Raw genomic sequence first — 21,885 nt, forward strand, 5'->3', positions numbered from 1 at the left:
TTGCAGGTTCTCTTGTAATCTCTGTACGTATCGGAAGTGGGTGGCATTATGTACCCCATCAGTGGAGACTCTCAACCGTATGTCCATAGGCAGTCGGGCTTCTCTACCAAACATCAGAAAGTAGGGAGAAAACCCAGTGGAATCGTGTCAAGTGCAATTGTAAGCGTGCACTAATGTTTCCACGTGGCGGCTCCACTCAGCTTTTTCTACTCCCGTCAATGTGCCCAGCATGTCCAGTAACGTGCGGTTGAATCGTTCGGGCAATGCATCCCCTTCCGGGTGATAGGGAGTGGTTCGGGATTTAGTGATGTGTAAGATTTTTAGTAGTTCTCTTATCAATTTGCTTTCAAAGTCTCGGCCCTGATCTGAATTTAGTCGTTTAGGAAGTCCGTAATGCATGAAGTACTTTTCCCAGAGCACCTTGGCAACCGTGATAGCTTTTTGGTCTTTCGTTGGGACGGCCTGGGCGTATCTAGTGTAGTGGTCAGTGATGACCAGCACATTGCCGATGCCTCGGCTATCAGGTTCGATACATAGGAAGTCCATGCATACTCAGTCCATGGGCCCGGTGCTTTTTAAGTGACCCATTGGGGCGGCCCTGGTGGGCAATGTCTTCTGCTGAATGCACCGCACACACCGCCGACAGTGATGCTCTACTGCATCTCTTATTTTCGGCCAGAAGAACCGATCCCTCACCAATCCAAAAGTCTTGTCGACACCCAGATGACCATGTTCGTCGTGTAGTGACCTCAGCAACAAATACTGTAATATTTTAGGTAGTACTAGTTGCCTCCTATTCGGGTGGTTATGGTACTCTACAACTCGGTATAGCAAATTGTCCCGTATTTCGAATTTATCGGCTTCCCGCCTCAGTATACCTCCCACATCGCCAGGGGCATGTCTGAGGTGGTCAGGTCGGTTTTGCCGAATAGCATAGCGAATGGCTCCCGCTAACAGATCTCGTTCTTGGTAGCGCACCATATCCTTCCAGGCTATGATCTTGTCAGGGGTAACGTGCATCCCACTGGGGTCCCGATATGCTTCTGGAATAGCATTGGATGCACATCCTAGAGAGTCGGCCACCCTTAACTCAGAGAACGCCACTTGATCATTGACTATGGCGGCGGTACAACACAGGGCCCTCATCCCGGGCCCTGGAATTTCTTCCCATTGGTCGTCATCGGGGGTTGCGGCCAGCCCCGGTCGTCTAGACAATGCATCAGCCCCAATGTTCAAGGGACCTGGTTTATATTTCAGGGTGAAGTTGTAGTTGAAGAGGGCGGCCAGCCAGCGGTGTCCGGCCGCATCGAGTTTGGCTGAGGTCATGATATAGGTGAGCGGATTGTTGTCAGTACGCACCTCGAACGATACCCCGTAAACGTAATCATGAAGTTTGACCACGATGGCCCACTTGAGGGCCAAGAACTCAAGCTTGTGCACTGGGTAATTCTGCTCACTGATTGTAAGGCTGCGACTGATATAGGCTACGGGTCGTAACCCTTCTGGATACTTTTGATGTAACACCGCCCCTAATCTGCCTAGGCTAGCATCCACATGTAGTATATACGGTTGTTCAGGGTCGGCATAGGCTAACACGGGTGCCGCGGTCAAACTCTGCTTCAAGTCCACAAAGGCTTGCTCGCACTCTGCCGTCCATTTGTCCCCGAAGGGTTGTCGGGCAGGCGTGGCCTTCCGGCCTGTGTCTTCAGGATATATTTTGAGAAGGCAGTTGAGGGCTTTGGCCCATCGGGAATACCCCTCCACAAACCAGCGGTAGTACCCGCAGAATCCCAGGAATGAACGCAACTCCACCACATTGTCAGGTCGGGGCCAATTGACGATGGCTTCTATTTTGGCGGGATCAGTGGCAATCCCTTCCGTGTCCCACGTAAGTCACAGATGTCCTACAGAATCGGCATTTATCCAGAGAGAGCTTGAGTCCTTCTTGAGCTAATCGGTCTAGCACCTTCAGGAGCCGGGCCTCGTGTTCTTCTAGGGTTTGCCCGAAGACTATGATGTTGTCCAAATATACTAGGCACTCTTGAGGGTTGAAATCACCTAAGGTCTTCTCCATTAGCCGCTGGAAGGTGGCGGGGGCACCACATATACCTTGGGGCATGCGGGTGAATTGGTAGAACCCCAGTGGACAAATGAACGCCTTTTCTCTTGGTCTTCGGGGCTCATGGGTACCTGGTAGTAGCCAGACCGGAGGTCCAGTACACTGAACCATTTACTTCCATGGAGAGCGTTCAGGATTTCCTCTATGCGGTGAAGATTATACTGGTCCGGCACCTTCCGATTGTTCAGTGTCCGGTAATCTACACATAGCCTCACGGTCCCATTCTTCTTTCTCACCACTACTATGGGGGAAGCGTAAGGGCTCTGTGACGATTCCGGCTTCCTCCATCTCTTGAAGGACGGTCCGCACATCATCTACGTCTCTAGGAGCGAGCCGGCGGGAACGTTCCCTGAACGGTTTTGTATCACTCATCCGAATAGTGTGTTGGGCACTGCGGCTGCACCCCACATCCATCTCCCCGGTAGAGAATACTTCTCGTCTCTCTTCCAGCTGAACTCGCAGTCTCTCCTTCCATGTCGCTGGTAATCCGGATGAGCCGAAGTCGAAGTCCAGCTTCACGCCGGGGCATTCCACTCGAGCAGCATTAACTTGCACTGCCTCATCTACTGAGCTGACGGGATAAATTCTCCCTATTTTCTGTCCCGCGTCAATGGCCATGGGGAAGGGAGACAGATTCTGGACCATCACATAAATCCGGCAGGGAATGGCGACCGGCCAATCCCGGAATTCAGGTACCAGCCGGTATCCTCGGCTGACGTCTTCGTCTGGCGTGCTTTCTAGGGAAAAGAGCTGCTCCGCGTCTACTCGTTCAGCATAGGTGCACCAGGCGGGCATCCTCTGTATCTCCCCTGGTAGGAGTCTGGTCAGACCCGCTCGCCCAAAGAACAGCAGTCCATAGTCCTCCGAGGGTGACGGAGGGGGGTCCGGATTGGTCTGAACAAGCTGCAGTTGGAGACTGGACATGGGCAACTCATTGGTTTCTTGTAGATAGGCCCAGATGACGGCTTGTACAATGTCCGCATTAGTGCCTAGGATGATCGGGTACTTAGGTGGGTCTTTGGGTTCAGGACACACCAGAGCGTCCACATTCATGGGGTGAGACTTTCCGGTATTGAGCTGCTGTATTTCCAGGGACACAGTCACTATGCCGTCGATGGGGCATTGCTTAGCCCTCTTACTTTGATATGTTCGGCTGACCTCATTGGCCGCTTCTGGAGGTGTCGATCATAGAACCCTCGATATATGATGGTCACTTGATAACCTGTGTCCAGTAGCGCGGAGGAATAGATACCATCTACTAGCACCCGTATGAGAGCTACCGGTCCCACGCGGTTATTCTCGTCCCCGGGCCCTTCGCCACTTTGGTTGGGGACGGGGTTTTCTCCGCTGGCCGCGTAAACACCGCACACCATGGTATTAGGCGTGAACTTCTTGGGTGAAGGGCTCCGATGGCGGAACTCCCCCACTCGGCAATCATAGGAGATATGCTCCTTCTTCCCGCACTTGTAGCAGGACATATCCCTTGGTGGAGTGCGGCGATTATACGGAGGCGAGGTTCGTCCAGCGTACTTCGGCCGCTCGGGGCTGGGTTTATCCGGGGATCTTCCTTTTTCTCAGTACCCTCTTTGAGTTTGGAGCTGCTGGTGGCTTTAGCTTTCTGAGGGGAGTGAAGCATTAGGTGCATTTCGTGCTCCTTGACTTGCTGTAATAGTTTGATAAATGAGGGGGGGGGGCCCTCGAGTGAGGTTATCGCGGATCATGTTCACGATAGGGTGGCTAGGACTGGATCCCCGTAGGTACTGTTTGCGGAGGTATTCGTTCATCTGTGAGGCTGTTATGTACTTATGGTGTAGCAAGGGACCTAACGAGATTTGCACGCGGTGGATGTAGGCAGATAAGTCTTCTCCATCTTTTTGGTTGATTGCATAGTATTTGGCCCACAAGGCCCCATCATCCTCGGTGGCGCTGTAGGCCTCGACTAGGAACTCGATCATCATCCGAGAGGTTAGATCGGGATACTGCTCTCGGTGAATACTGATTAGGGTGGACGCCGGGGGTCTCAAGCACTCCATGAGGCGTTGACGTTTCACGACGTCCGTACATGACCATTCTGCCATCACCCCCCAAGTGTGCTCCTTCCAGGGTTCTATCCCATCTTCCCCCCCGTGGGTACGGGCAGAGTCCCAGAGAAGGCCTTCAATTCCGGTAATTCTGGGAATTCGTGACCAGAGTGAGAGCTTCTACTAGAGGAGGGAGACTGGGTGGGGTGGTTAGCTGGCCTACTTTATCATTCAGTTTCTGCAGCATGTCACTATGCAAACCCGCTTCTTCTGACACGCTAGACCCTGGATAGCTAAATCCTGACTGACAGCTGCCCGCTTCACTAGCTGGGTAGGGAGCGGAGGTGAGGGTAGGGCAGTCATCACCCAGTCCCTCCAAAGGGGGGTATCGGAGTGGGTAGACAAAGGGGCTTCCGCTGGGCGGGGAGTTGGGAAGCTGCAGGTATTGAGGGACGGCGGGTTCGAGGACTACTAGATCTCGCCGGCAATCTACCAGCAAGGTTTTCCACTTAGCGTCTTGGTCTATGAGCACATCTACCAGGCGGGCTTTGGTAAAACCAGGTAGTTGTCGTAGGGCCGTTTGCAATGTCTCTAATGGTAGGGCCATGGGTACTTGTGTCACAGCCACCACGCGGCGGGCGTTTGCATTTGCCGCGCCCATTCACGCACTCTCTGACGCGAGGGAAGGGCCATGGCGGCAGGTGTTTAGTCGAGGGGCACCCCAGGTCTAAGATCTCAGCGGCGCCTCCAAATGTAGCCCTGTTTCCTAGTGAACACAGACTGCTACCATATGCTGTATGACCTGCAGGCTCACAGGGCCTGAGCCTCCGCCACGGAGAGCCTGGGGCACGCAATATAATAGATAATACCTGATACTTGGTGCAGCGCCTCCACCTGCGACAGCTCCCGCCAGCGGGGGAGTGGTTCTTCGCAGGACACTTATGTACTTCAACACACACACAGCAGTATAACCAACCAAGTAACTTTACTAGCATGAACGGGTTTGCGTGTCTCTCACGTATCAACAGGTGTCCCTCCTTAGAGGTGACACTATCTACGGCGTCTCGCAGGACGTTAACCTCCCTCCTTCACCGGGTGAACCCACCCCATGTCCAATTTCCCCCCCAGTCCAATATATCCCCCACCCTCAATTGAGATACTGAGCCTATATGTGTGACTGCGCAGCCACTGTGTCCTGAATAAGAAGTGATATAGTTGGTGCACTTGTGGTTTACCTGCCGGGCACTCCAGTTCCCGGGCCTGCAAGGGTAGCAGGGTCTGAGCCCAGACCTCCTGCTGAATAGGCAATGTCCCTGTTAACGATCACGTACAGTACACTCTAAGGGAACTGGAAGCTGTCTAGGGCTAGTCCCTATCTCTGCTCCACACTACTGGGGCTCAGGGCCTAACTGGGCCTGGGGTATAAGGCCTAGGTAGGGGCTGACATTCCTCCCTACACCGGAGCTCCGTCCTCTTCCTCCTCCCGCTAACTCTGACCAACGTGCGCGCCCTTCAACTCCTTTTTCCCCCTTCCTCACGCCTGATTGGTTCTCGCACATCACGGGATCCCGCGGGTTGTTGGGACTTGTAGTTCCCTGGGCTCCCTCCCTATCAGAGCTCTCCTCCTTCGCGGGCTTTCACAACTATGCCTGCGCATGCGCAACCTGCATCGCCGGTCCTGCGCCAACCTCCAACATGGTGGCGCCCTCTACGCGGAACCTCCGATATATATCGGAGCATTCCTTGCACTGCGACAATCTCCCACCCCCCAACAACAATGGGGGCCGAGGGGAGCCCGGCTACACTTGTATACAACAGTGCATATTTATTTTATTCTTAATGTCTGGAATCCCTTTTGAATATTGGAGGCTTTCTGCTGATGTGTTTTGTTGCACATGGTACATTTCCTAATACAGTATATCACTGCTTTCTATTGTACTTTCCGATTTATAGAAGTATTTTGATACAATTTGCATATTTTGCAGGCACAAAAAAACTCTACATCCATGTTAAATGGGGGTCAGGAAGCAACGAAAATAAACCCATTCCTATGGCAGTGTCTTGTGATTTGGGTACATGTCCAAATGAATAGCAGCAAGTTGCTTGAAGTTATGCAAGATCTCTTTCTACTTAAAGGAGGACTGCAACAGGAAAACTGGTGTGTACTATACTGCTTCTACTATATAGATTTTACTGTTATCACCAAGTGTAAGTTCTAGAGAAACATTATCCTTTAAGTACAACAGCCTTCTAAATAAAAAAACAAATGTAAATGAGAGTATGTAGTTCTATAGTCTTTTCAATAAGGACTTGCATCTGAGAAATTAGGGTCAACATGTAATTGTAAAAAATAATGGTAAAAATGAATGTTCACACAGTTATAGTTAATTGTAATCAATTTACATAGTGTACTGTATAAACAGACTTTCTTTATTTATGGTAACAACATATATAATATACTTTTTGCCTTAAGCACAAGGAATCCATTTACTTTTTATTGGTTCATTTTATCAGTACTTTTTTCCCCTTTTATCTGAATTACCTAGGCAGTTTGTATTTATTACATTTCCTAGTTCTTAGATTTTTGATTAGTACAGACTTCATTCTGGTATTCTGAGTCTCCATTAAATATCAAGAAGTTAAACATGAGATAATTATGTCTGACATTCTTTAGGGAAATTATTTATTACCGAAATTTGAAACTCCAGTGTAAGAGCTGTGTGCAGAGGTACACTAATGGAGACCAATTTGGGTGAAATTAAAATGTGGCTTTATTGAGCCTGTTCCTTTAAACTCTGTACAGCATACAAAAACAAAATAAACAAAGCAACAAATACCTATACTTGTGTAAGGGCTAACTTACTTCCCCAGTCCTGCTCTACAAGACAAGGAGGAAAGCCTCTTACCAGCCTACCACCCCAAGTCTCAAGCTGTACCTTAAGCAGGTGGCCCTTCAGGTCATTGGTGTCCGGGTGTCTTGATCTTAGAACAGCCTTTGTGCTCAAGACATTGTCTCTCATGTGTCACCACCATTGTGTGCTAAGGAATCTCTGTGTCTGGCAGTTTCTCACAGGAGGCTTCTCTAGAGCTCTGACTAGCCTTGTAGAGCCTGTTTAATTTCCTGGCTGCAATTAACCAGCTCCCTGCTGGATTTCTCTGAGTATCTTGAGCAGTTTAAGCGTGGATAAGTCCCTGTCACATCCAGGTAATTGAACTAAGATGGAAGTTGTGTGTAGAAGGAGATCCAAGCACGAGCTGTCTAAACTCACCAGGGTCTTGGAAGAAGTAATTATTGTATAACGTGTTCAACAAAGGGGAGCTATGCATTATACTTCACTTACACAGTATATATATAAATGCATCCATAGGGCCTATGTGGCAACGACTTAGTAAATAAAAAGTGGTACAATAACATAGCACAAAAGTGGACCACAGATATTGAGTAGATTTATTTCCATTGCTTCATCTGGTCCGGTTTAATAATCATTAATATATACATCTATCTCTATATCTATCTATCTATCTATCTATATATATATATATATATATATATATATATATATATATGGAAAACAGAAGGGACACACAGGCGCAGAGAATCGTTAAATGTAATATATAAAATATATAAGAGAGAGCATGGAATTGAAACAATGGATGGTATCTTGAAGGTGATTTCTGAAATGAATACAAAAGAGACAAAATATATCAAAGCACGTTTTAGTAATACAAATGCGCAACCGTAGACAGCTACTTACAAAGTAGCCAATAGATAAGGCATAGGCAAAGAAGAACCAGGGAGCGATGGTACCTTAAAAAGAAATAAACTACATAGTGCAATACTGTTTCAATATGACACAAGTGAAGCTCCCAAGTGTATACTTAATAAGCTGAGAGTTATCAGACTAAGGTATAAGGTCACAGGCTGGAGCTGATAGGAGGAGGTGCAATATCAAAAGAGAGAAACATGGAGCCAATGGTAAAAAGTAACACGATTTATCCAAAACAATAAAAATGAAGGCTTACAAGATCCCAGTGGGATAACAGCATAGAAGGTTGGTGATCACAAAATCACATCACGCCGTCATTGCCGCTTCAAGCTGCCATACTGCGTCTCTGCCAGGAGCCGATACGTCACTTCCGGTATTGTGGCCGGTTGAAGGTGACGTCACGGAGTTCCCAGCAGTCTCTCTCCCTCTCGATCATAGGGTCACGCTCTACGCGTTTCGCCGTTCTGAATGACGGCTTCGTCAGGAGTAGCAGTGGCCTGTTAGAAGGGTCTTTATATACCCACTAATCTATCAATAACCTCTTCTCCTATAGGTTAATTGGTGAAAGACATCCCTAGCCAATGGGCAGATGAACTAAGTGCCCTATTTAGCCAGAGGTAACAAATATTCAAGATTTTATACATTTATAATAAAGATTTTATACATTTATAATAAAGATTTGAAACGTTTATAATAAAACGGATAAACCACAAATGAAAAAGATTCTCCTTTACAGTCATAAGGAAAGAATTATAAAATTAAAAAATACAAAAAATACAAGAAAATTTATTGAATACATAAATCGCATATTAATCCCTAATCTCATTGGCTCTTTGCATAATATAAGGGACGACGATTGATGAATCTCAGGAATATGAGATAAAGAAAATTAGTAAAGAAACAAGATAAGAACCATATTACACAATACTCATATTTAGAGGCATATAACAATATCATAGATATGCCAGAAAACCTCTATCAACATACATCAGAAAAATAAATGAACGTGGATGTTATGTAAAGCACAGACCGGATGACAGAGATGGATTTAAGTCAATGCAGAATTTAATATAAGCCAAAATTTCCAATAATCAAAGAAAACCGCCCAATTCAAAATCTACATTTAGGCCTTGAGGAACTAAGGTTTTTAAAGAAAAAATCCAAAAACTCTCTTTTTTTTAAATGAAACATTTCTGTCTCCACCCCTCCAATGGGGCAGCACATGTTCCAGCACTGTGAACCTCAGGCCCGAAGTATCACCCTGATGTTTTTGAATAAAATGATTCGATAATAAATGGGTGGTGACACCTCTTCTAACATTACCAATGTGTTCAAGAATATGTGTCCTTACAGGCCTGGTGGTTTGGCCTACATATTGTAGCCCACATGGGCATTGTATAAGGTAAATTATGTAATCTGTCTTTCATGTGATAAATTGTTTTATTTGAAATTTCTGTTTGGAAGTGTTTGACATAAATCCAATTTTGTCATCGGATCTGTGCCTGCACGCCATACATGTTGTACAGCCGAAAAAATCTTTTATTTGAGGTAGCCATCTATTCCCTTCTTTAAAGACTTTTGGTAAAGCACTAGGTGCTAATTTATTTTTAAGTGCTTTAGCCTTTTTAAAGATTACCATTGGCTGTTCAGGAACTATATCTCCCAATACGGAGTCATTTTTGACAATATGCCAATGTTTAAGTATGATTTTAACTATTTTCTCTGGCTGTCTATTATAGTTTGTAAGAAAAGAAAAGTCAAAATTCTTATTGGACTTTATTTTTATTTTATCATTCAAAAGGTCTTTTCTTTCTAGACCCCCTGCTTTCTCTACCGCATCTTGAATGATCTTCTCCTCATACATTTTTTCTTTAACCCTATTCTGCAAAAAATGGGACTGTTTCTGGAAACTGTTGATGTCAGAACAGTTTCTCCTAATCCTCCTTAGTTGGCCATATGGCACATTTTGTAGCCATTTGGGGTGATGGCAACTTGAGGGCGATATATTGTTGTTAATATCAACATCTTTGAAGAAAGTCTGTGTGCTAATTGATCCATTCTCAATAAGAGCTGTTAGGTCCAGAAAATTAACCCTTTCCTTACTGTACTCACAGGTAAACTTAAGATTAAGTTGATTATCATTTAGATAATGGATGAATCTCACCAGACTTTCCTCATCTCCTCTCCAGATGAAAAATATGTCATCTATGTATCTCCGCCACAGGCACAAATCAACACCCAGCTCTGCATTGGACCAAATATGGTCTTCCTCCCATGAACCCATGAGAAGATTTGCATAGCTGGGTGCAAACTTTGTGCCCATGGCGATACCACATTTCTGGAGATAATATGCTCCCTCAAACATAAAATAGTTATGTTCGAGGATAAACTTAATCCCATCTAGGATAAGGTTCGCCTGTTCATGGGGCATATCCTGATCTCTCGACAGTGCTCTATCTATAGCTTCATGTCCATCTTCGTGGCTGATACACGTATATAATGAAGGTATGTCACATGTTGCTAAAAACCACCCTTCTTCCCACAATTGACTATCCAAGATGCGTAGGATGTCCGTCGTATCTTTAAGATATGACGGGAGTTTTTTCACATATTTTTGCAGGTAGGTATCTATGTATGCAGATATATTAGACGTCAGGGAGTCAATTCCTGCTAGGTCTACGGAGGAACTAGCTGCGACAAGCTGGGACCTCAACCCAGGATAAAGGTCAGACCACATCGACATCCACATATAAGGTAAGTAGATCATACATATTTAATGGGTATGTGCAAAATTGTCCCAATTACAGTTGCTGGTTAGATGAAAGGTGAAAAGACAAAGCCTTCATTTAAGCCTTGAGGAGATCTAGTCCCCCGTGAGAATATCCATTTGGATTCTCTCCTCAGGAGGTTATTATTCCAGTCTCCTCTTCTAATGCTTTCAGGAATGTGATCTATTCCTTTGAACTTTAGGTTAGAGAAGTCGCCATCATGATGGATATTGACATGTTTTGCAAAGGGGGTATCACGTTTGTTTTTGATATCCTCTATATGCTCTAAGACTCTCCTCCTGGGTTGGCGGAAGGTTTTGCCTATGTACTTTTTGTTACATTTGCAGACAATTTGGTAAATTACTCCTGTTGTTTTACAGTTAGTGAAATTTCGCATTGTCCAGGATTGTGTGTCATTCCAGTTGCCAAACTTGTTCGTTACTTGCATGTACTGCACCGACACACTTTATTCGAGCAAATACCCGGTATGTACCTGGCAGATACCTGGAATGCGCCACTCCTCACCTCTGACAAGCCCCGTTGCATTTGCCTTCCCAGCCTGGGTTCATGCCTGGCTGATGGGCGGCTGATCTGTTAAATGATAATGATTAGGATTTAATAGGCTGCAATGCTTCGCGTGTCTACCAGATGGCATAAATTCATGAATTGTAATGCAGTATATATATATATACTGTGCAGTATTGCAGCCAGCGGGAATAAAATGCTTCAATCCCTGCTTGGAAAATAACTCAATGCACTCGGGCAGAAAACAGTCACAAACCTCAATACACCCGGGTATACCCGAATTCGTGGGACTAGCCAAGCTCGAATAAAGTGTGTCGCCAGTGTACTGGCATGCCATGCATCCTTGGCATCTGAAATTCCCATTTTGTCTTCTGTCTAGCAAAGTTGACCGCTCCTCTCGTTTATAGTGGCTGTGTACTAAGAGGTCTTTTAAGTTGGCTGCTCTTCGACTGATTATCGACGGTTTTGCTTGTAGGACCTGGCGTAAGTCATTGTCCTCCCGTAGAACATGCCAATGTCGCCTAAGTACTGTGTGGATTGGCCACCATTGGTTATTATACAGTAAGTACCTATGGGTTGTATGAGTTTCTCCCTTTGTTGAGTACTTTTACCTGCTAAGAGGGATGAGCGTGTAGTGTATTTGGTTCGATGGTATGCCCTCTTTATACAGTTGGAACTGTAGCCTCTCTCTTTGAACCTGTCTTTCATCAATTTGGCCTGTTTCTCGAATTCAGCTTCCGTGGTACAATTTCTTTTGACACAGAGAAATTGGCCGATAGGAATACTGGTTATTAGCTGTTGGGGGTGATGACTGCTGGCATGGAGAAGGCTATTAGTTGCCATGGCTTTCCTATGCACAGTGGTTTCTATTTATCCTCCCATACCCTTAGTTATTTCCAGGTCCAGAAAGACTATTTTGTCCCCTCCTATATAATACGTTAGCTTGAGATTATTCTGATTTTTGTTGAGCTTTGCCGCAAAATCCTTGAGTGTCTCTACTACCCCGCCACAGGACAACAATATCATCAATGCACCTAGCCCATAATAGTATTTGGGCCGTGTATGTATTGTTGTCCCCTCCAAAGACTACTTTTTCCTCCCAGCATCCCAGATACAGGTTGGCATACGATGGAGCACATCTTGTCCCCATTGCAGTGCCCTGTATCTGGTGGTAGAGCTTGTTGTTGAATAAAAAGTAGTTCCTTGTCAGGACAAATTCCAGCAACTTGATGGTAAAGTTGTTGTGTTCTGTATATAGGAGTCCCCTCGAGGAATGGAAGTAGGTTACAGCCTGTACTCCTGCCTTGTGTGGAATACTAGTATATAGTGACTCGATATCAAGGGTGATGAGAAGTGTTTCGTCATCAATCACTACATCATTGATATGTGACAAAATGTCCTTAGTGTCCTTCAGATAGGATGGAAGGGACACAACTAAGGGACGTAGTATTTTGTCAACGTACACACTGGCTTGTTCACTTAAATTTCCTAGGCCTGATACAATTGGCCTTCCTGGTGGCGGTGTTGTACCTTTGTGTATTTTAGGTACACTATAGAAGGTGGATATCATTGGTGTTTTGTTCCAGATGCCTTGATGTTCTCTTTTGGAGATTACTTTGGTGTGCAGACCTTCATTGAGGATATCTAGTAGTTCTTTGTTGTATCTGATTGTTGGGTCCTCTCATAGGACCTTGTAACATAAGGGGTCTGAGAGTAGTCTATTATTTTCAGTTACATAGTCATTCCTATTGTGACAGAGTCCCTGACTCAGTAGGCTGGAATGGAGGATATGTGTACCTTCCAGCACTCAACCAGTTAATCCTCCCTGGAGTTGTCAAGAACACCTGAAAACTAATTAATCAGCCTGGACTGAACTCCTGAAAACAAGGAAGTGTTTGGTCACAGGCTGAGCCTGACCCAGAAAGCCAGAAGCAATGAGAGAGACTGACCGGTTTACCCTCAGAGAAGGAGCTCCCCAGCTACCAAAGGCTGGTTAAAGAAGTTGGCAGATTGTGAAAGAAGCTGCTGAGAGAGCCGTGCTGAAGCAGTGTGAGAGAAGCTGCTGAGAGAGCCGTGCTGAAGCAGTGTGAGAGAAGCTGCTGAGAGCCGTGCTGAAGCAGTGTGAAAGAAGCTGCTGAGAGAGCTCTGCTGAAGCGGTGTGAGAGAACCTGCTGAGAGAGCCATGCTGAAGCAGTGACATTGCCAGATGGACTAAGATAAGCAAAACCCTTTCTATTGTTTACAAAGACTGTACTGTTACGTTATTGCCGATGCCAGGGCATGTTTTGGGCTGACAACCGGCTTAGCTGGCGGCCCTGATAGTAAGGGCCTGAAGAAGTCAGTAAGCTCCCTGACAGGGATAGGCGTTTATTTATGTTTTTATTTTAGTTTGGTTTTCTTAAAGGGATGGTGGATCTGCGAATACGTTACTTAAACCCCTATAAATAAACCCCACGTAAATAGAAGTACTGTGTTTCCGGCATTATTTGGGATGAAAGGGACCTCAATATGATGTGGTTGTCACATATGGTGGAGAATGCGGGCAGTCCCTAAGGCACCATCCAGCGGAAACTGTGGGGTTGAAGATAAACGTGGGGATTTAAAATAGCCGCCCAACTGAAGTGAAAAGCAAGCAAAGTTTGTCCCAATGTGTATGACCAGTTATGTTACAGCATGCACAGAGAATGTATGTAGTGTGGATGCAATAGCACCCAGAGGTCAGAAGATTGAAATGTACTGAACTGAAGCAGAAAACTAAATTTTTCTGAAGAAAGTGGAAATTGCATCTAGCAAGTGCTGTAGGAAAAGCTAATGCCTTTGGCTGAAGCGATTAAATTGACAGCTAGCAAGTGCTGTATGTAAAGCTAATGCCTTTTGCTGAAGCGAGTGAATTGACAGCTAGCAAGTACTGATTGTAAAGTTTGCCCCGTGGGGTATGAAAGGATTGCTGTGTAAAACTAATGCCTTTTGCTGAAGTGAGTAAAGTTGCAGCTAGCAAGTGCGGTGTATAAAGATAACGCCATAAGCAAAGTGCTGAGTGTCAGAATTTCCCTGCTGGGTTTTTTAAATGGCCGCCGTGAAATGTTTGTTTTGCAATGTACGCAATCATACAAGACAGTGTCCCTTCAGGCCATACGATGATGATGATGATGATGACTCATACCAGATTAATTTAGTATGCTGGGCCTGTCGTGGAGTAGGTCACATGGAAGATGTGTGTCCCCAAATTTTCAAAAATAAACAGCTGCAAAAGCAAACAAGGCCCTGGGAGTGCAAGCAAGATGTGGAAACTGATACCAGTGAGTGCGTGCCCAGTACTACTGATGTCTCTAGAGCTAATAAAGCAAAAAGAAAGAAGAAAAAGAAAATTGTTCCTCGAGTCACAGAAGAAGTGACCAAGCCACTTGAATCTGCGCTTTCAGGACATGCATCAGAAAGGCGCAGAGATGTGCTGCATACCGGAGTGACGGGCAAAATGGTCATGGGAACGGTGGCAAAGGAAATGGAGGAGCAAAGAGATGCTGAATCCTTGATCCAGGATTAAGAGGCTTTAATTTCTGCACTCCAAGCTGCCCGCCATGATTATGAAGTCCTGTGGCAGGGATTGATGAAGGAGCGAGAGTGTAGCAGGAAGGAGCAAGAGGTGAGCGCCGAGTTACAGAGGTGTATACTCCCAGCTTTACAAGAGTACGCGGCTTTGAAGGAAGCAGACTGTCTATTACGGAGTGAATTGAAAGAGGTGACGACTGGTCTGAAAAATGCCAACACCGTAATTGCTACCATGGAGGAAAAGCAGAACAAATCGGACAAACTGATTGCTAACCTCAAACAGAAATACGGGAAGGCTCTACAAGAGATTCACGCTCTCAGCACAGAGGTGGAACACTCACTCCAGGAGGGCCACAGTCTAAACACAGAGCTGGGTATGTTGAAGGAAACCCATGAGAGGGAGTGCGAAAAGGTCCAGAGACTGGAGCAAGAGCTGGAGAAGCAGAGAGGCAACTCCATCTCCATGAGTCAGTATGCCAAGGAGAAAGAAGCCTGGAAAACAGAAGCAGCGGCAATCCTGGCGACAAACACTGCAGAGCTTCAAAAGACGAAGGCTGCACTGACGCAAACTCAGAGCAAGCACCGGGAAGAAGTGAAGGCCCTGAGAGGAGACTTGCAGGATCAAATTGAAGAGCTGCAAACGCAGGTTTCTGAGCGCAAGATACAGCTCGTCCTGAGCGAGGAGGTGTCCGTCCATCAGGTGAGGTGCCTGACATTACGCTATGAAACAGAGATGGCCGACATCTACAAGCGACTGGACCACACGGCCAATGAGGGGGCCCGGCTGCAGCTGGAGCTGGATAAGGTCCGGGAGTAGCACCAGCAGCTACAGGTCAAGAATAGAGAAAAGGTAACAGAGTTAAACCTTGCTCTGAATCAGCTGACAGATCTGGAATCACGACTCATCTTCAAAGAAGCTGACCTAGCAGCTGCACTGAGTGGGAAAAGACATACAGAAGGACTGCTTCAAAACTTGATGAAGGACCTGGAGTCTGAGTGTGCTGGCCGCAAGATGACAGAGAAGCAAAAGTGCGACCTGAGGGAGGAGCTCGAGGCTCTGAAGACTGAGCAGGACGCTACGTTGGACTCTAAGGCTGCCCTGCAGGAGGTTCCTCAGCTGAAGTTGGAGAAAGAGGTTACCACCCTAAGACAGACACTAGGGTCACAGAAGCGGTCCATGGAAAAGAGGGCGGTAGAGATAAAGCAAGTGAGGCGCACCAGGAAGCATGACTGCAATACCGTTGCAGTGTTACATTCTACTGTCCACAAGGAACGGAATGGGAAGACCAAGGTGCGATGAAGTAGCACAGTAAGAAGCCAGTTGTACTGCAGTACCCATGGGACCCATAGTGGATTCCTTGCAAGGAAGGCAGCCGCTGTGAAGAGACAGTTGAAAATGGGACTAACGTGTGTCCATGTTCGTAAGATGAGAAAGACATCACAAGTTATCCAGAAACACTCCCAACGGAGTAAATTAAAGGGACAAGAAAGAAAGGCCCAAGCCTACGAGTCTGCCGACGGTAATAGAGAGGCATCATGGGGTGCACTTAGGGTTGATAAGACCCCCTTCCAAATTTAAGTTATAAAGATAAATGATGTGAAACCCAACACTGAAGGTACACTGATGGAAAAGGTCCAAAAGCCATCACCGCTAAAGCGGAGTTGCTGTCTTCATAAGAAAATGCCAAACAGTCACTGGCAAGTGTATGCAATGAGCTGACCACGGTAAAGAGTAAGGAAAACTCTGAGCACAAGAGGAAAAAGACAGAGATGCATCGTCAGGATTGGCAGATCAAGGTCACAGAGTGGTGTAGAGTCCTGGCAGAGAGAGCTAATAGACAGAAGGATGCTCAGGAACATTTGCAGAAGGGGACACAACAAAGGCGGAACTTCAACCCTAGACTCTGGCCGGCACATGATAAAGAGGTAGCGAAGGACCAGTCTGCAGGCCCAGAAGGCCTGGTAATTGTCCCAAAGGGAAGAGTTTTCAACTGGAAGACTAGGAAAAGATGGAAAGAAAGGACGTCTTTGGTGTGGGTGCACAGTAAGTGTGCACTGGTTGCTCACCCAAGTAGGAATGAGCTGGGGGGGAGGATATGTGATAGAGTCACTGACTCAGTAGGCTGGAATGGAGGATATGTGTACCTTCCTGCACTCAACCAGTTAATCCTCCCTGGAGTTGTCAAGAACACCTGAAATCTAATTAATCAGCCTGGGCTGAATTCCTGAAAACAAGGAAGTGTTTGGTCACAGGCTGAGCCTGACCCAGAAAGCCAGAGGCAATGAGAGAGACTGACCGGTTTACCCTCAGAGAAGGAGCTCCCCAGCTACCAAAGGCTGGTTAAAGAAGTTGGCAGATTGTGAAAGAAGCTGCTGAGAGAGCCGTGCTGAAGCAGTGTGAGAGAAGCTGCTGAGAGAGCCGTGCTGAAGCAGTGTGAGAGAAGCTGCCGAGAGAGCCGTGCTGAAGCAGTGTAATAAAGCTGAAGCAGTGTGAGAGAAGCTGCTGAGAGAGCCGTGCTGAAGCAGTGTGAGAGAAGCTGCCGAGAGAGCCGTGCTGAAGCAGTGTAATAAAGCTGAAGCAGTGTGAGAGAAGCTGCTGAGAGAGCCATGCTGAAGCGGTGTGAGAGAATTTTGACTATATATATATATATATATATATATATATATATATATATATATATATATATATATATATATAAATATATGTACTGAAGAATATAATTATTCTCTGTTGTGACAACTGTAGAATTGCATTGTTCTACTTTAATCCTTTTCTCCTCACACTACTAAGTGAATGGAGCAAAACTCTTTGAAGGATTTTTTTTGCGGAGACACACTATCATGATACCACACAAATGTTTGGCATTTAAACCATTAACAGATGGTAAAAAGATCCTACATGACAATATTCTAACTACGAATACCATCTAAAAGCACATTTCATTGTAATAACATCAAGTCAGTTTCTGACAGTGTAGGTTATGAGAGCATATCTATACGTAGTTTGCTCCACCAGGGGTCACTAGTAATTTACCCTTTTGTTAATGTGGCTAATATCAAAGCCACATAAACTTAACAATAGGCCTTTTAGTCTCTTGTTTTATACTCACATACTCTCTATTTAGTGGCGAACATAAACATTACAATATTAGTAAAAGCAGAAATGGATAACACTAGTATTTAGTTATTTCTGCTCACCCACATAGGGTTTTTTTTTGTTTGCTTTATGTAAGTCAAAGGATCCTACCTTTATCTGGCAGTAGCAGGTCCAAAGGAGAACGTACACAGTATCCGATAGGAACACATATTATAGACGAATATACTACCTAAATACGTATCCGATAGAGATTAGCTGAGACTTTAAATGTTGTATAGTCCACCATTATTTTAAATATTTACTATTAAAAGTTATATATTATTATTATCATCATTACACTGTGGGGAGTGTTACACTAGCGGCCCCCTTTTTGACCTATGTCTCTTCATAGGTAACTCCTTCTCTAACTTGAAAACAGCCCCAGCACCCCCACCCCTCTGCTGACAGTAGCTAGAGTGTTCACTTTCCCTTTCCCTAACCCCCTACATTTCTTACGTATTGTTAGCTAGTCTCTCGCATTCTGAACACTTTGTGCACGTCACATCACTATGGCTGGTTTTCTAACAGCCATATTTGATTTTTCCACCTGGCAAACTGAAGCTCTAAATGTCTTCTCCAGCGAAGGCACCATTTTAACCACTACAATATCTGAGATTAAGGGATATTTTGCCAATTTAGACAGACTTTACAAACAAAGGGCAAAATCCTGGTGGGAAATCACGAGCCTTGAAAATTATATGAGACTCGACTTAATACCACGAGGCTTACGAGTCAATGTGGCTCCATCAGTCCAGTGCATTGATGAAGAATTTATAGGCAAATGGGAAATAATCCTAATGGATTGCTCTAAAAAGCTTATGCTATTAATAATTGAACATGAAAACTGTAAATTAAAGATTACCAAAGAGGAAATAGAAAAGTCATTACTAGAAGTGAAAACCTGGAAGGTGTACCCAGATTTTGTTGATCAAGAACTAAAATTAAAAAATGACGTGGATAAATTTATTGAAGTACTCAAACAAAAGAAACAAAAAAAGTACCTGAGAGATGCTAAAGACTTCAAAGAGGGGAAAATTTTCAAACATCACCTTAGTAAAAAATCATCAAAATTTACCAAGGAAACCTCAAATACTGATTGGGGCACATCCAATGAGGATAGCGACACCAGTCAGGGCCATGACACAGGAAAAACACCTAGAGGTAGAACAGGTTTTTTAGATCAAGACGTGGGCTACCACCTATCACCCTCCCTTCGAACAAAGAAGGCAACCAGGAGAGGACATAGAATTAAGAGACCGCAATATATGGGCATTCAGGGGGAGAGGGAGACGTACATTCAGGAGGCGACGACGCTGACCCAGGTTGGAGTCAATCAAGTCACAAATCTCTGTAAAATTAGTTTAACACCAGTGCAAATAAGGCTTCTAAATAAAGGACTCTCTTTCTCACCCTCATCAAACTTTAATATGTTCGAATGGGTAAAATACATCAATCTATTTGGACGTAAGATCCTCCTCCACAAATTCTTCAAGAGGAGAGAGGATGCTAGACTTAGAAGTGAGGGTCTAGAAGATATCAGTGACCAAGAAAGAGAGGCTTTAGATAACCTTACTGCACCACTTAGTGACTCTGAGAGAGACCCTGGAACAGGTCCTTTTACTGACCTAAGACCTAAATCTCTATTCTTTACCCCTGTGGAAAACAGTCCTAATGTGGAGGTCTGTATCAACCTTGTAGTCAAAGACCTGGAAAATATAAGAGTGTTTCCTAATGAGGGCAACCTCACAATAGAGGAAAGAAGGGCGCTTGATGCCCTAAAAAAGGAGTCATCAATAATCATCAAGCCCTCTGACAAAGGGGAAAACATTGTTATTCTTGATAGGAATGACTATGTAACTGAAAATAATAGACTACGAGGTAGTAATAATAATAATAATAATAATGTTACGAGGTCCTAAGAGAGGACCCAACAATCAGATACAACAAAGAACTACTAGATATCCTTAATGAAGATCTGCACAGCAAAGTAATCTCCAAAAGAGAACATCAAGGCATCTGGAACAAAACACTAACGATATCCACCTTCTATAGTGTACCTAAAATACACAAAGGTACAACACCGCCACCAGGAAGGCCAATTGTATCAGGCCTAGCAAATCTTAGTGAACAAGCCAGTGTGTACGTTAACAAAATACTACATCCCTTAGTTGTGTCCCTTCTGAAGGACACTAAGGACATTTTGTCATGTATCAATGATGTAGTGATTGATGATGAAACACTTGTCATCACCCTTGATGTCGAGTCACTATATACTAGTATTCCACACAAGGCAGGAGTACAGGCTGTAACCTACTTCCTTTCCTTGAGGGGACTCCTATATACAGAACACAACAACTTTACCATAAAGTTGCTGGAATTTGTCCTGACAAGGAACTACTTTTTATTCAACAACAAGCTCTACCACCAGATACAGGGTACTGCGATGGGGACAACATGTGCCCCATCGTATGCCAACCTGTATCTGGGATGCTGGGAGGAAAAAGTAGTCTTTGGAGAGGATAACAATACATACACAGCCCACATACTATTATGGGCTAGGTTCATTGATGATATTGTTGTCCTGTGGCGGGGTAGTAGAGACACATTCAAGGATTTTGTGGCAAAGCTCAACCAAAATCAGAATAATCTCAAGCTAACATATTATATAGGAGGGAACAAAATAGTCTTTCTGGACCTGGAAATAACTAAGGGTATGGGAGGACAAATAGAAACCACTGTGCATAGGAAAGCCATGGCAACTAATAGCCTGCTCCATGCCAGCAGTCATCACCCCCAAACGCTAATAACCAGTATTCCTATCGGCCAATTTCTCCGTGTCAAAAAAAATTGTACCACAGAAGCTGAATTCGAGAAACAGGCCAAATTGATGAAAGACAGGTTCAAAGAGAGAGGCTACAGTTACAACTGTATAAAGAGGTCATACCATCGAGCCAAATACACTACACGCTCATCCCTCTTAGCAGGTAAAAGTACTCAACAAAGGTAGAAACACATACAACCCATAGGTACTTATAATAACCAATGGTTGCCAATCCACACAGTACTAAGGCGACATTGGCATGTTCTACGGGAGGACAATGACTTACTGTAAGGCCGCTGCCCGCTGCGGTTCTTACCTCGGCTGCCGGGGCGCGCGGCACCCGGTCACGTGGACCTCCTCTCCTTCCTGAACTCCCGGCAGCCCCTGCTGCCCATGCGTGCCGCCGTGGAAAGGCCGCGCGCGCGCCTACGGTCCCTGCCTTTCAGTCCGGCGAACTCAACCCACCCCTTCCGTCGCGCGCGCTACTCTGTCCATCTCTACTGCCGCCAATGTTATTGTTCCGTTCCCACCTGTTCTGCATCCTGCCTCAGCCTATCAGCGCTCTACCTACATCTGACATCACCGCTGGAGGTTCTCATTGGTTCCTGTCAGTATTTAGTGCCTCCAGCCCTGAGCTGATTGCTGAGCATAGTCAGTCTCTAGTTGTGCTTGCTACAAGCTACTTCGCAGTCTGCTTTTGTCTTCTGTCACAGACCCTAGCCTGAACCTGGACTCCCGATCTCTGGCACCCTCGAACCCCGGCTCGCTCAACGGACTTCTACCTTCTCCTCTCCTCGACCCTGGCTTTGGACACCGACTACTCTTGATCTCTCCTACCCCGGATCTGGCAAGTACCTCTACCACTCTACTCTCTCCTCTCCCGAACAAGGCGATCTACACGACTCTGCTTACCGGACCCGCTCACGCGGCTGTAGGGCGGTGGTTTTCCTGTATCCCCACCTCGGCCTCGCGGTCCAGTCCGGTTTGTGGTGAGCACTCCTATATTCCCGTGACATTATGCTCAGCCCAACAGACCTGGACTCCGCCGAGGTGGGTCGACGCCTGAGCGAACACGATGGCCTGTTCAAGGAAGTAGAGAACTGTCTCTCCCAAAATAACCAGCGTATGGAAATGCTCCAAAACTCCCTGGGTACCATTTCGGAGCAACTCAAATCCCTT

General features: G+C 45.5%; 1 protein-coding gene across 2 annotated transcripts in view; it reads left to right on the top strand.

Moving 5' to 3' along the window:
* TMEM232 (transmembrane protein 232) overlaps positions 1-21,885 on the top strand; it is a 593,400-nt gene that overhangs the window by 72,115 nt on the left and 499,400 nt on the right. For both annotated transcript variants that reach the window (XM_075601904.1, XM_075601914.1), the window contains exon 8: positions 6,126-6,298. In XM_075601904.1, the coding sequence (XP_075458019.1) occupies positions 6,126-6,298 (173 nt within the window). The remainder of the gene's footprint in view (positions 1-6,125; positions 6,299-21,885) is intronic.

Source organism: Ascaphus truei, chromosome 1, assembly GCF_040206685.1.
Source record: "Ascaphus truei isolate aAscTru1 chromosome 1, aAscTru1.hap1, whole genome shotgun sequence".
Taxonomy (NCBI): domain Eukaryota; kingdom Metazoa; phylum Chordata; class Amphibia; order Anura; family Ascaphidae; genus Ascaphus; species Ascaphus truei.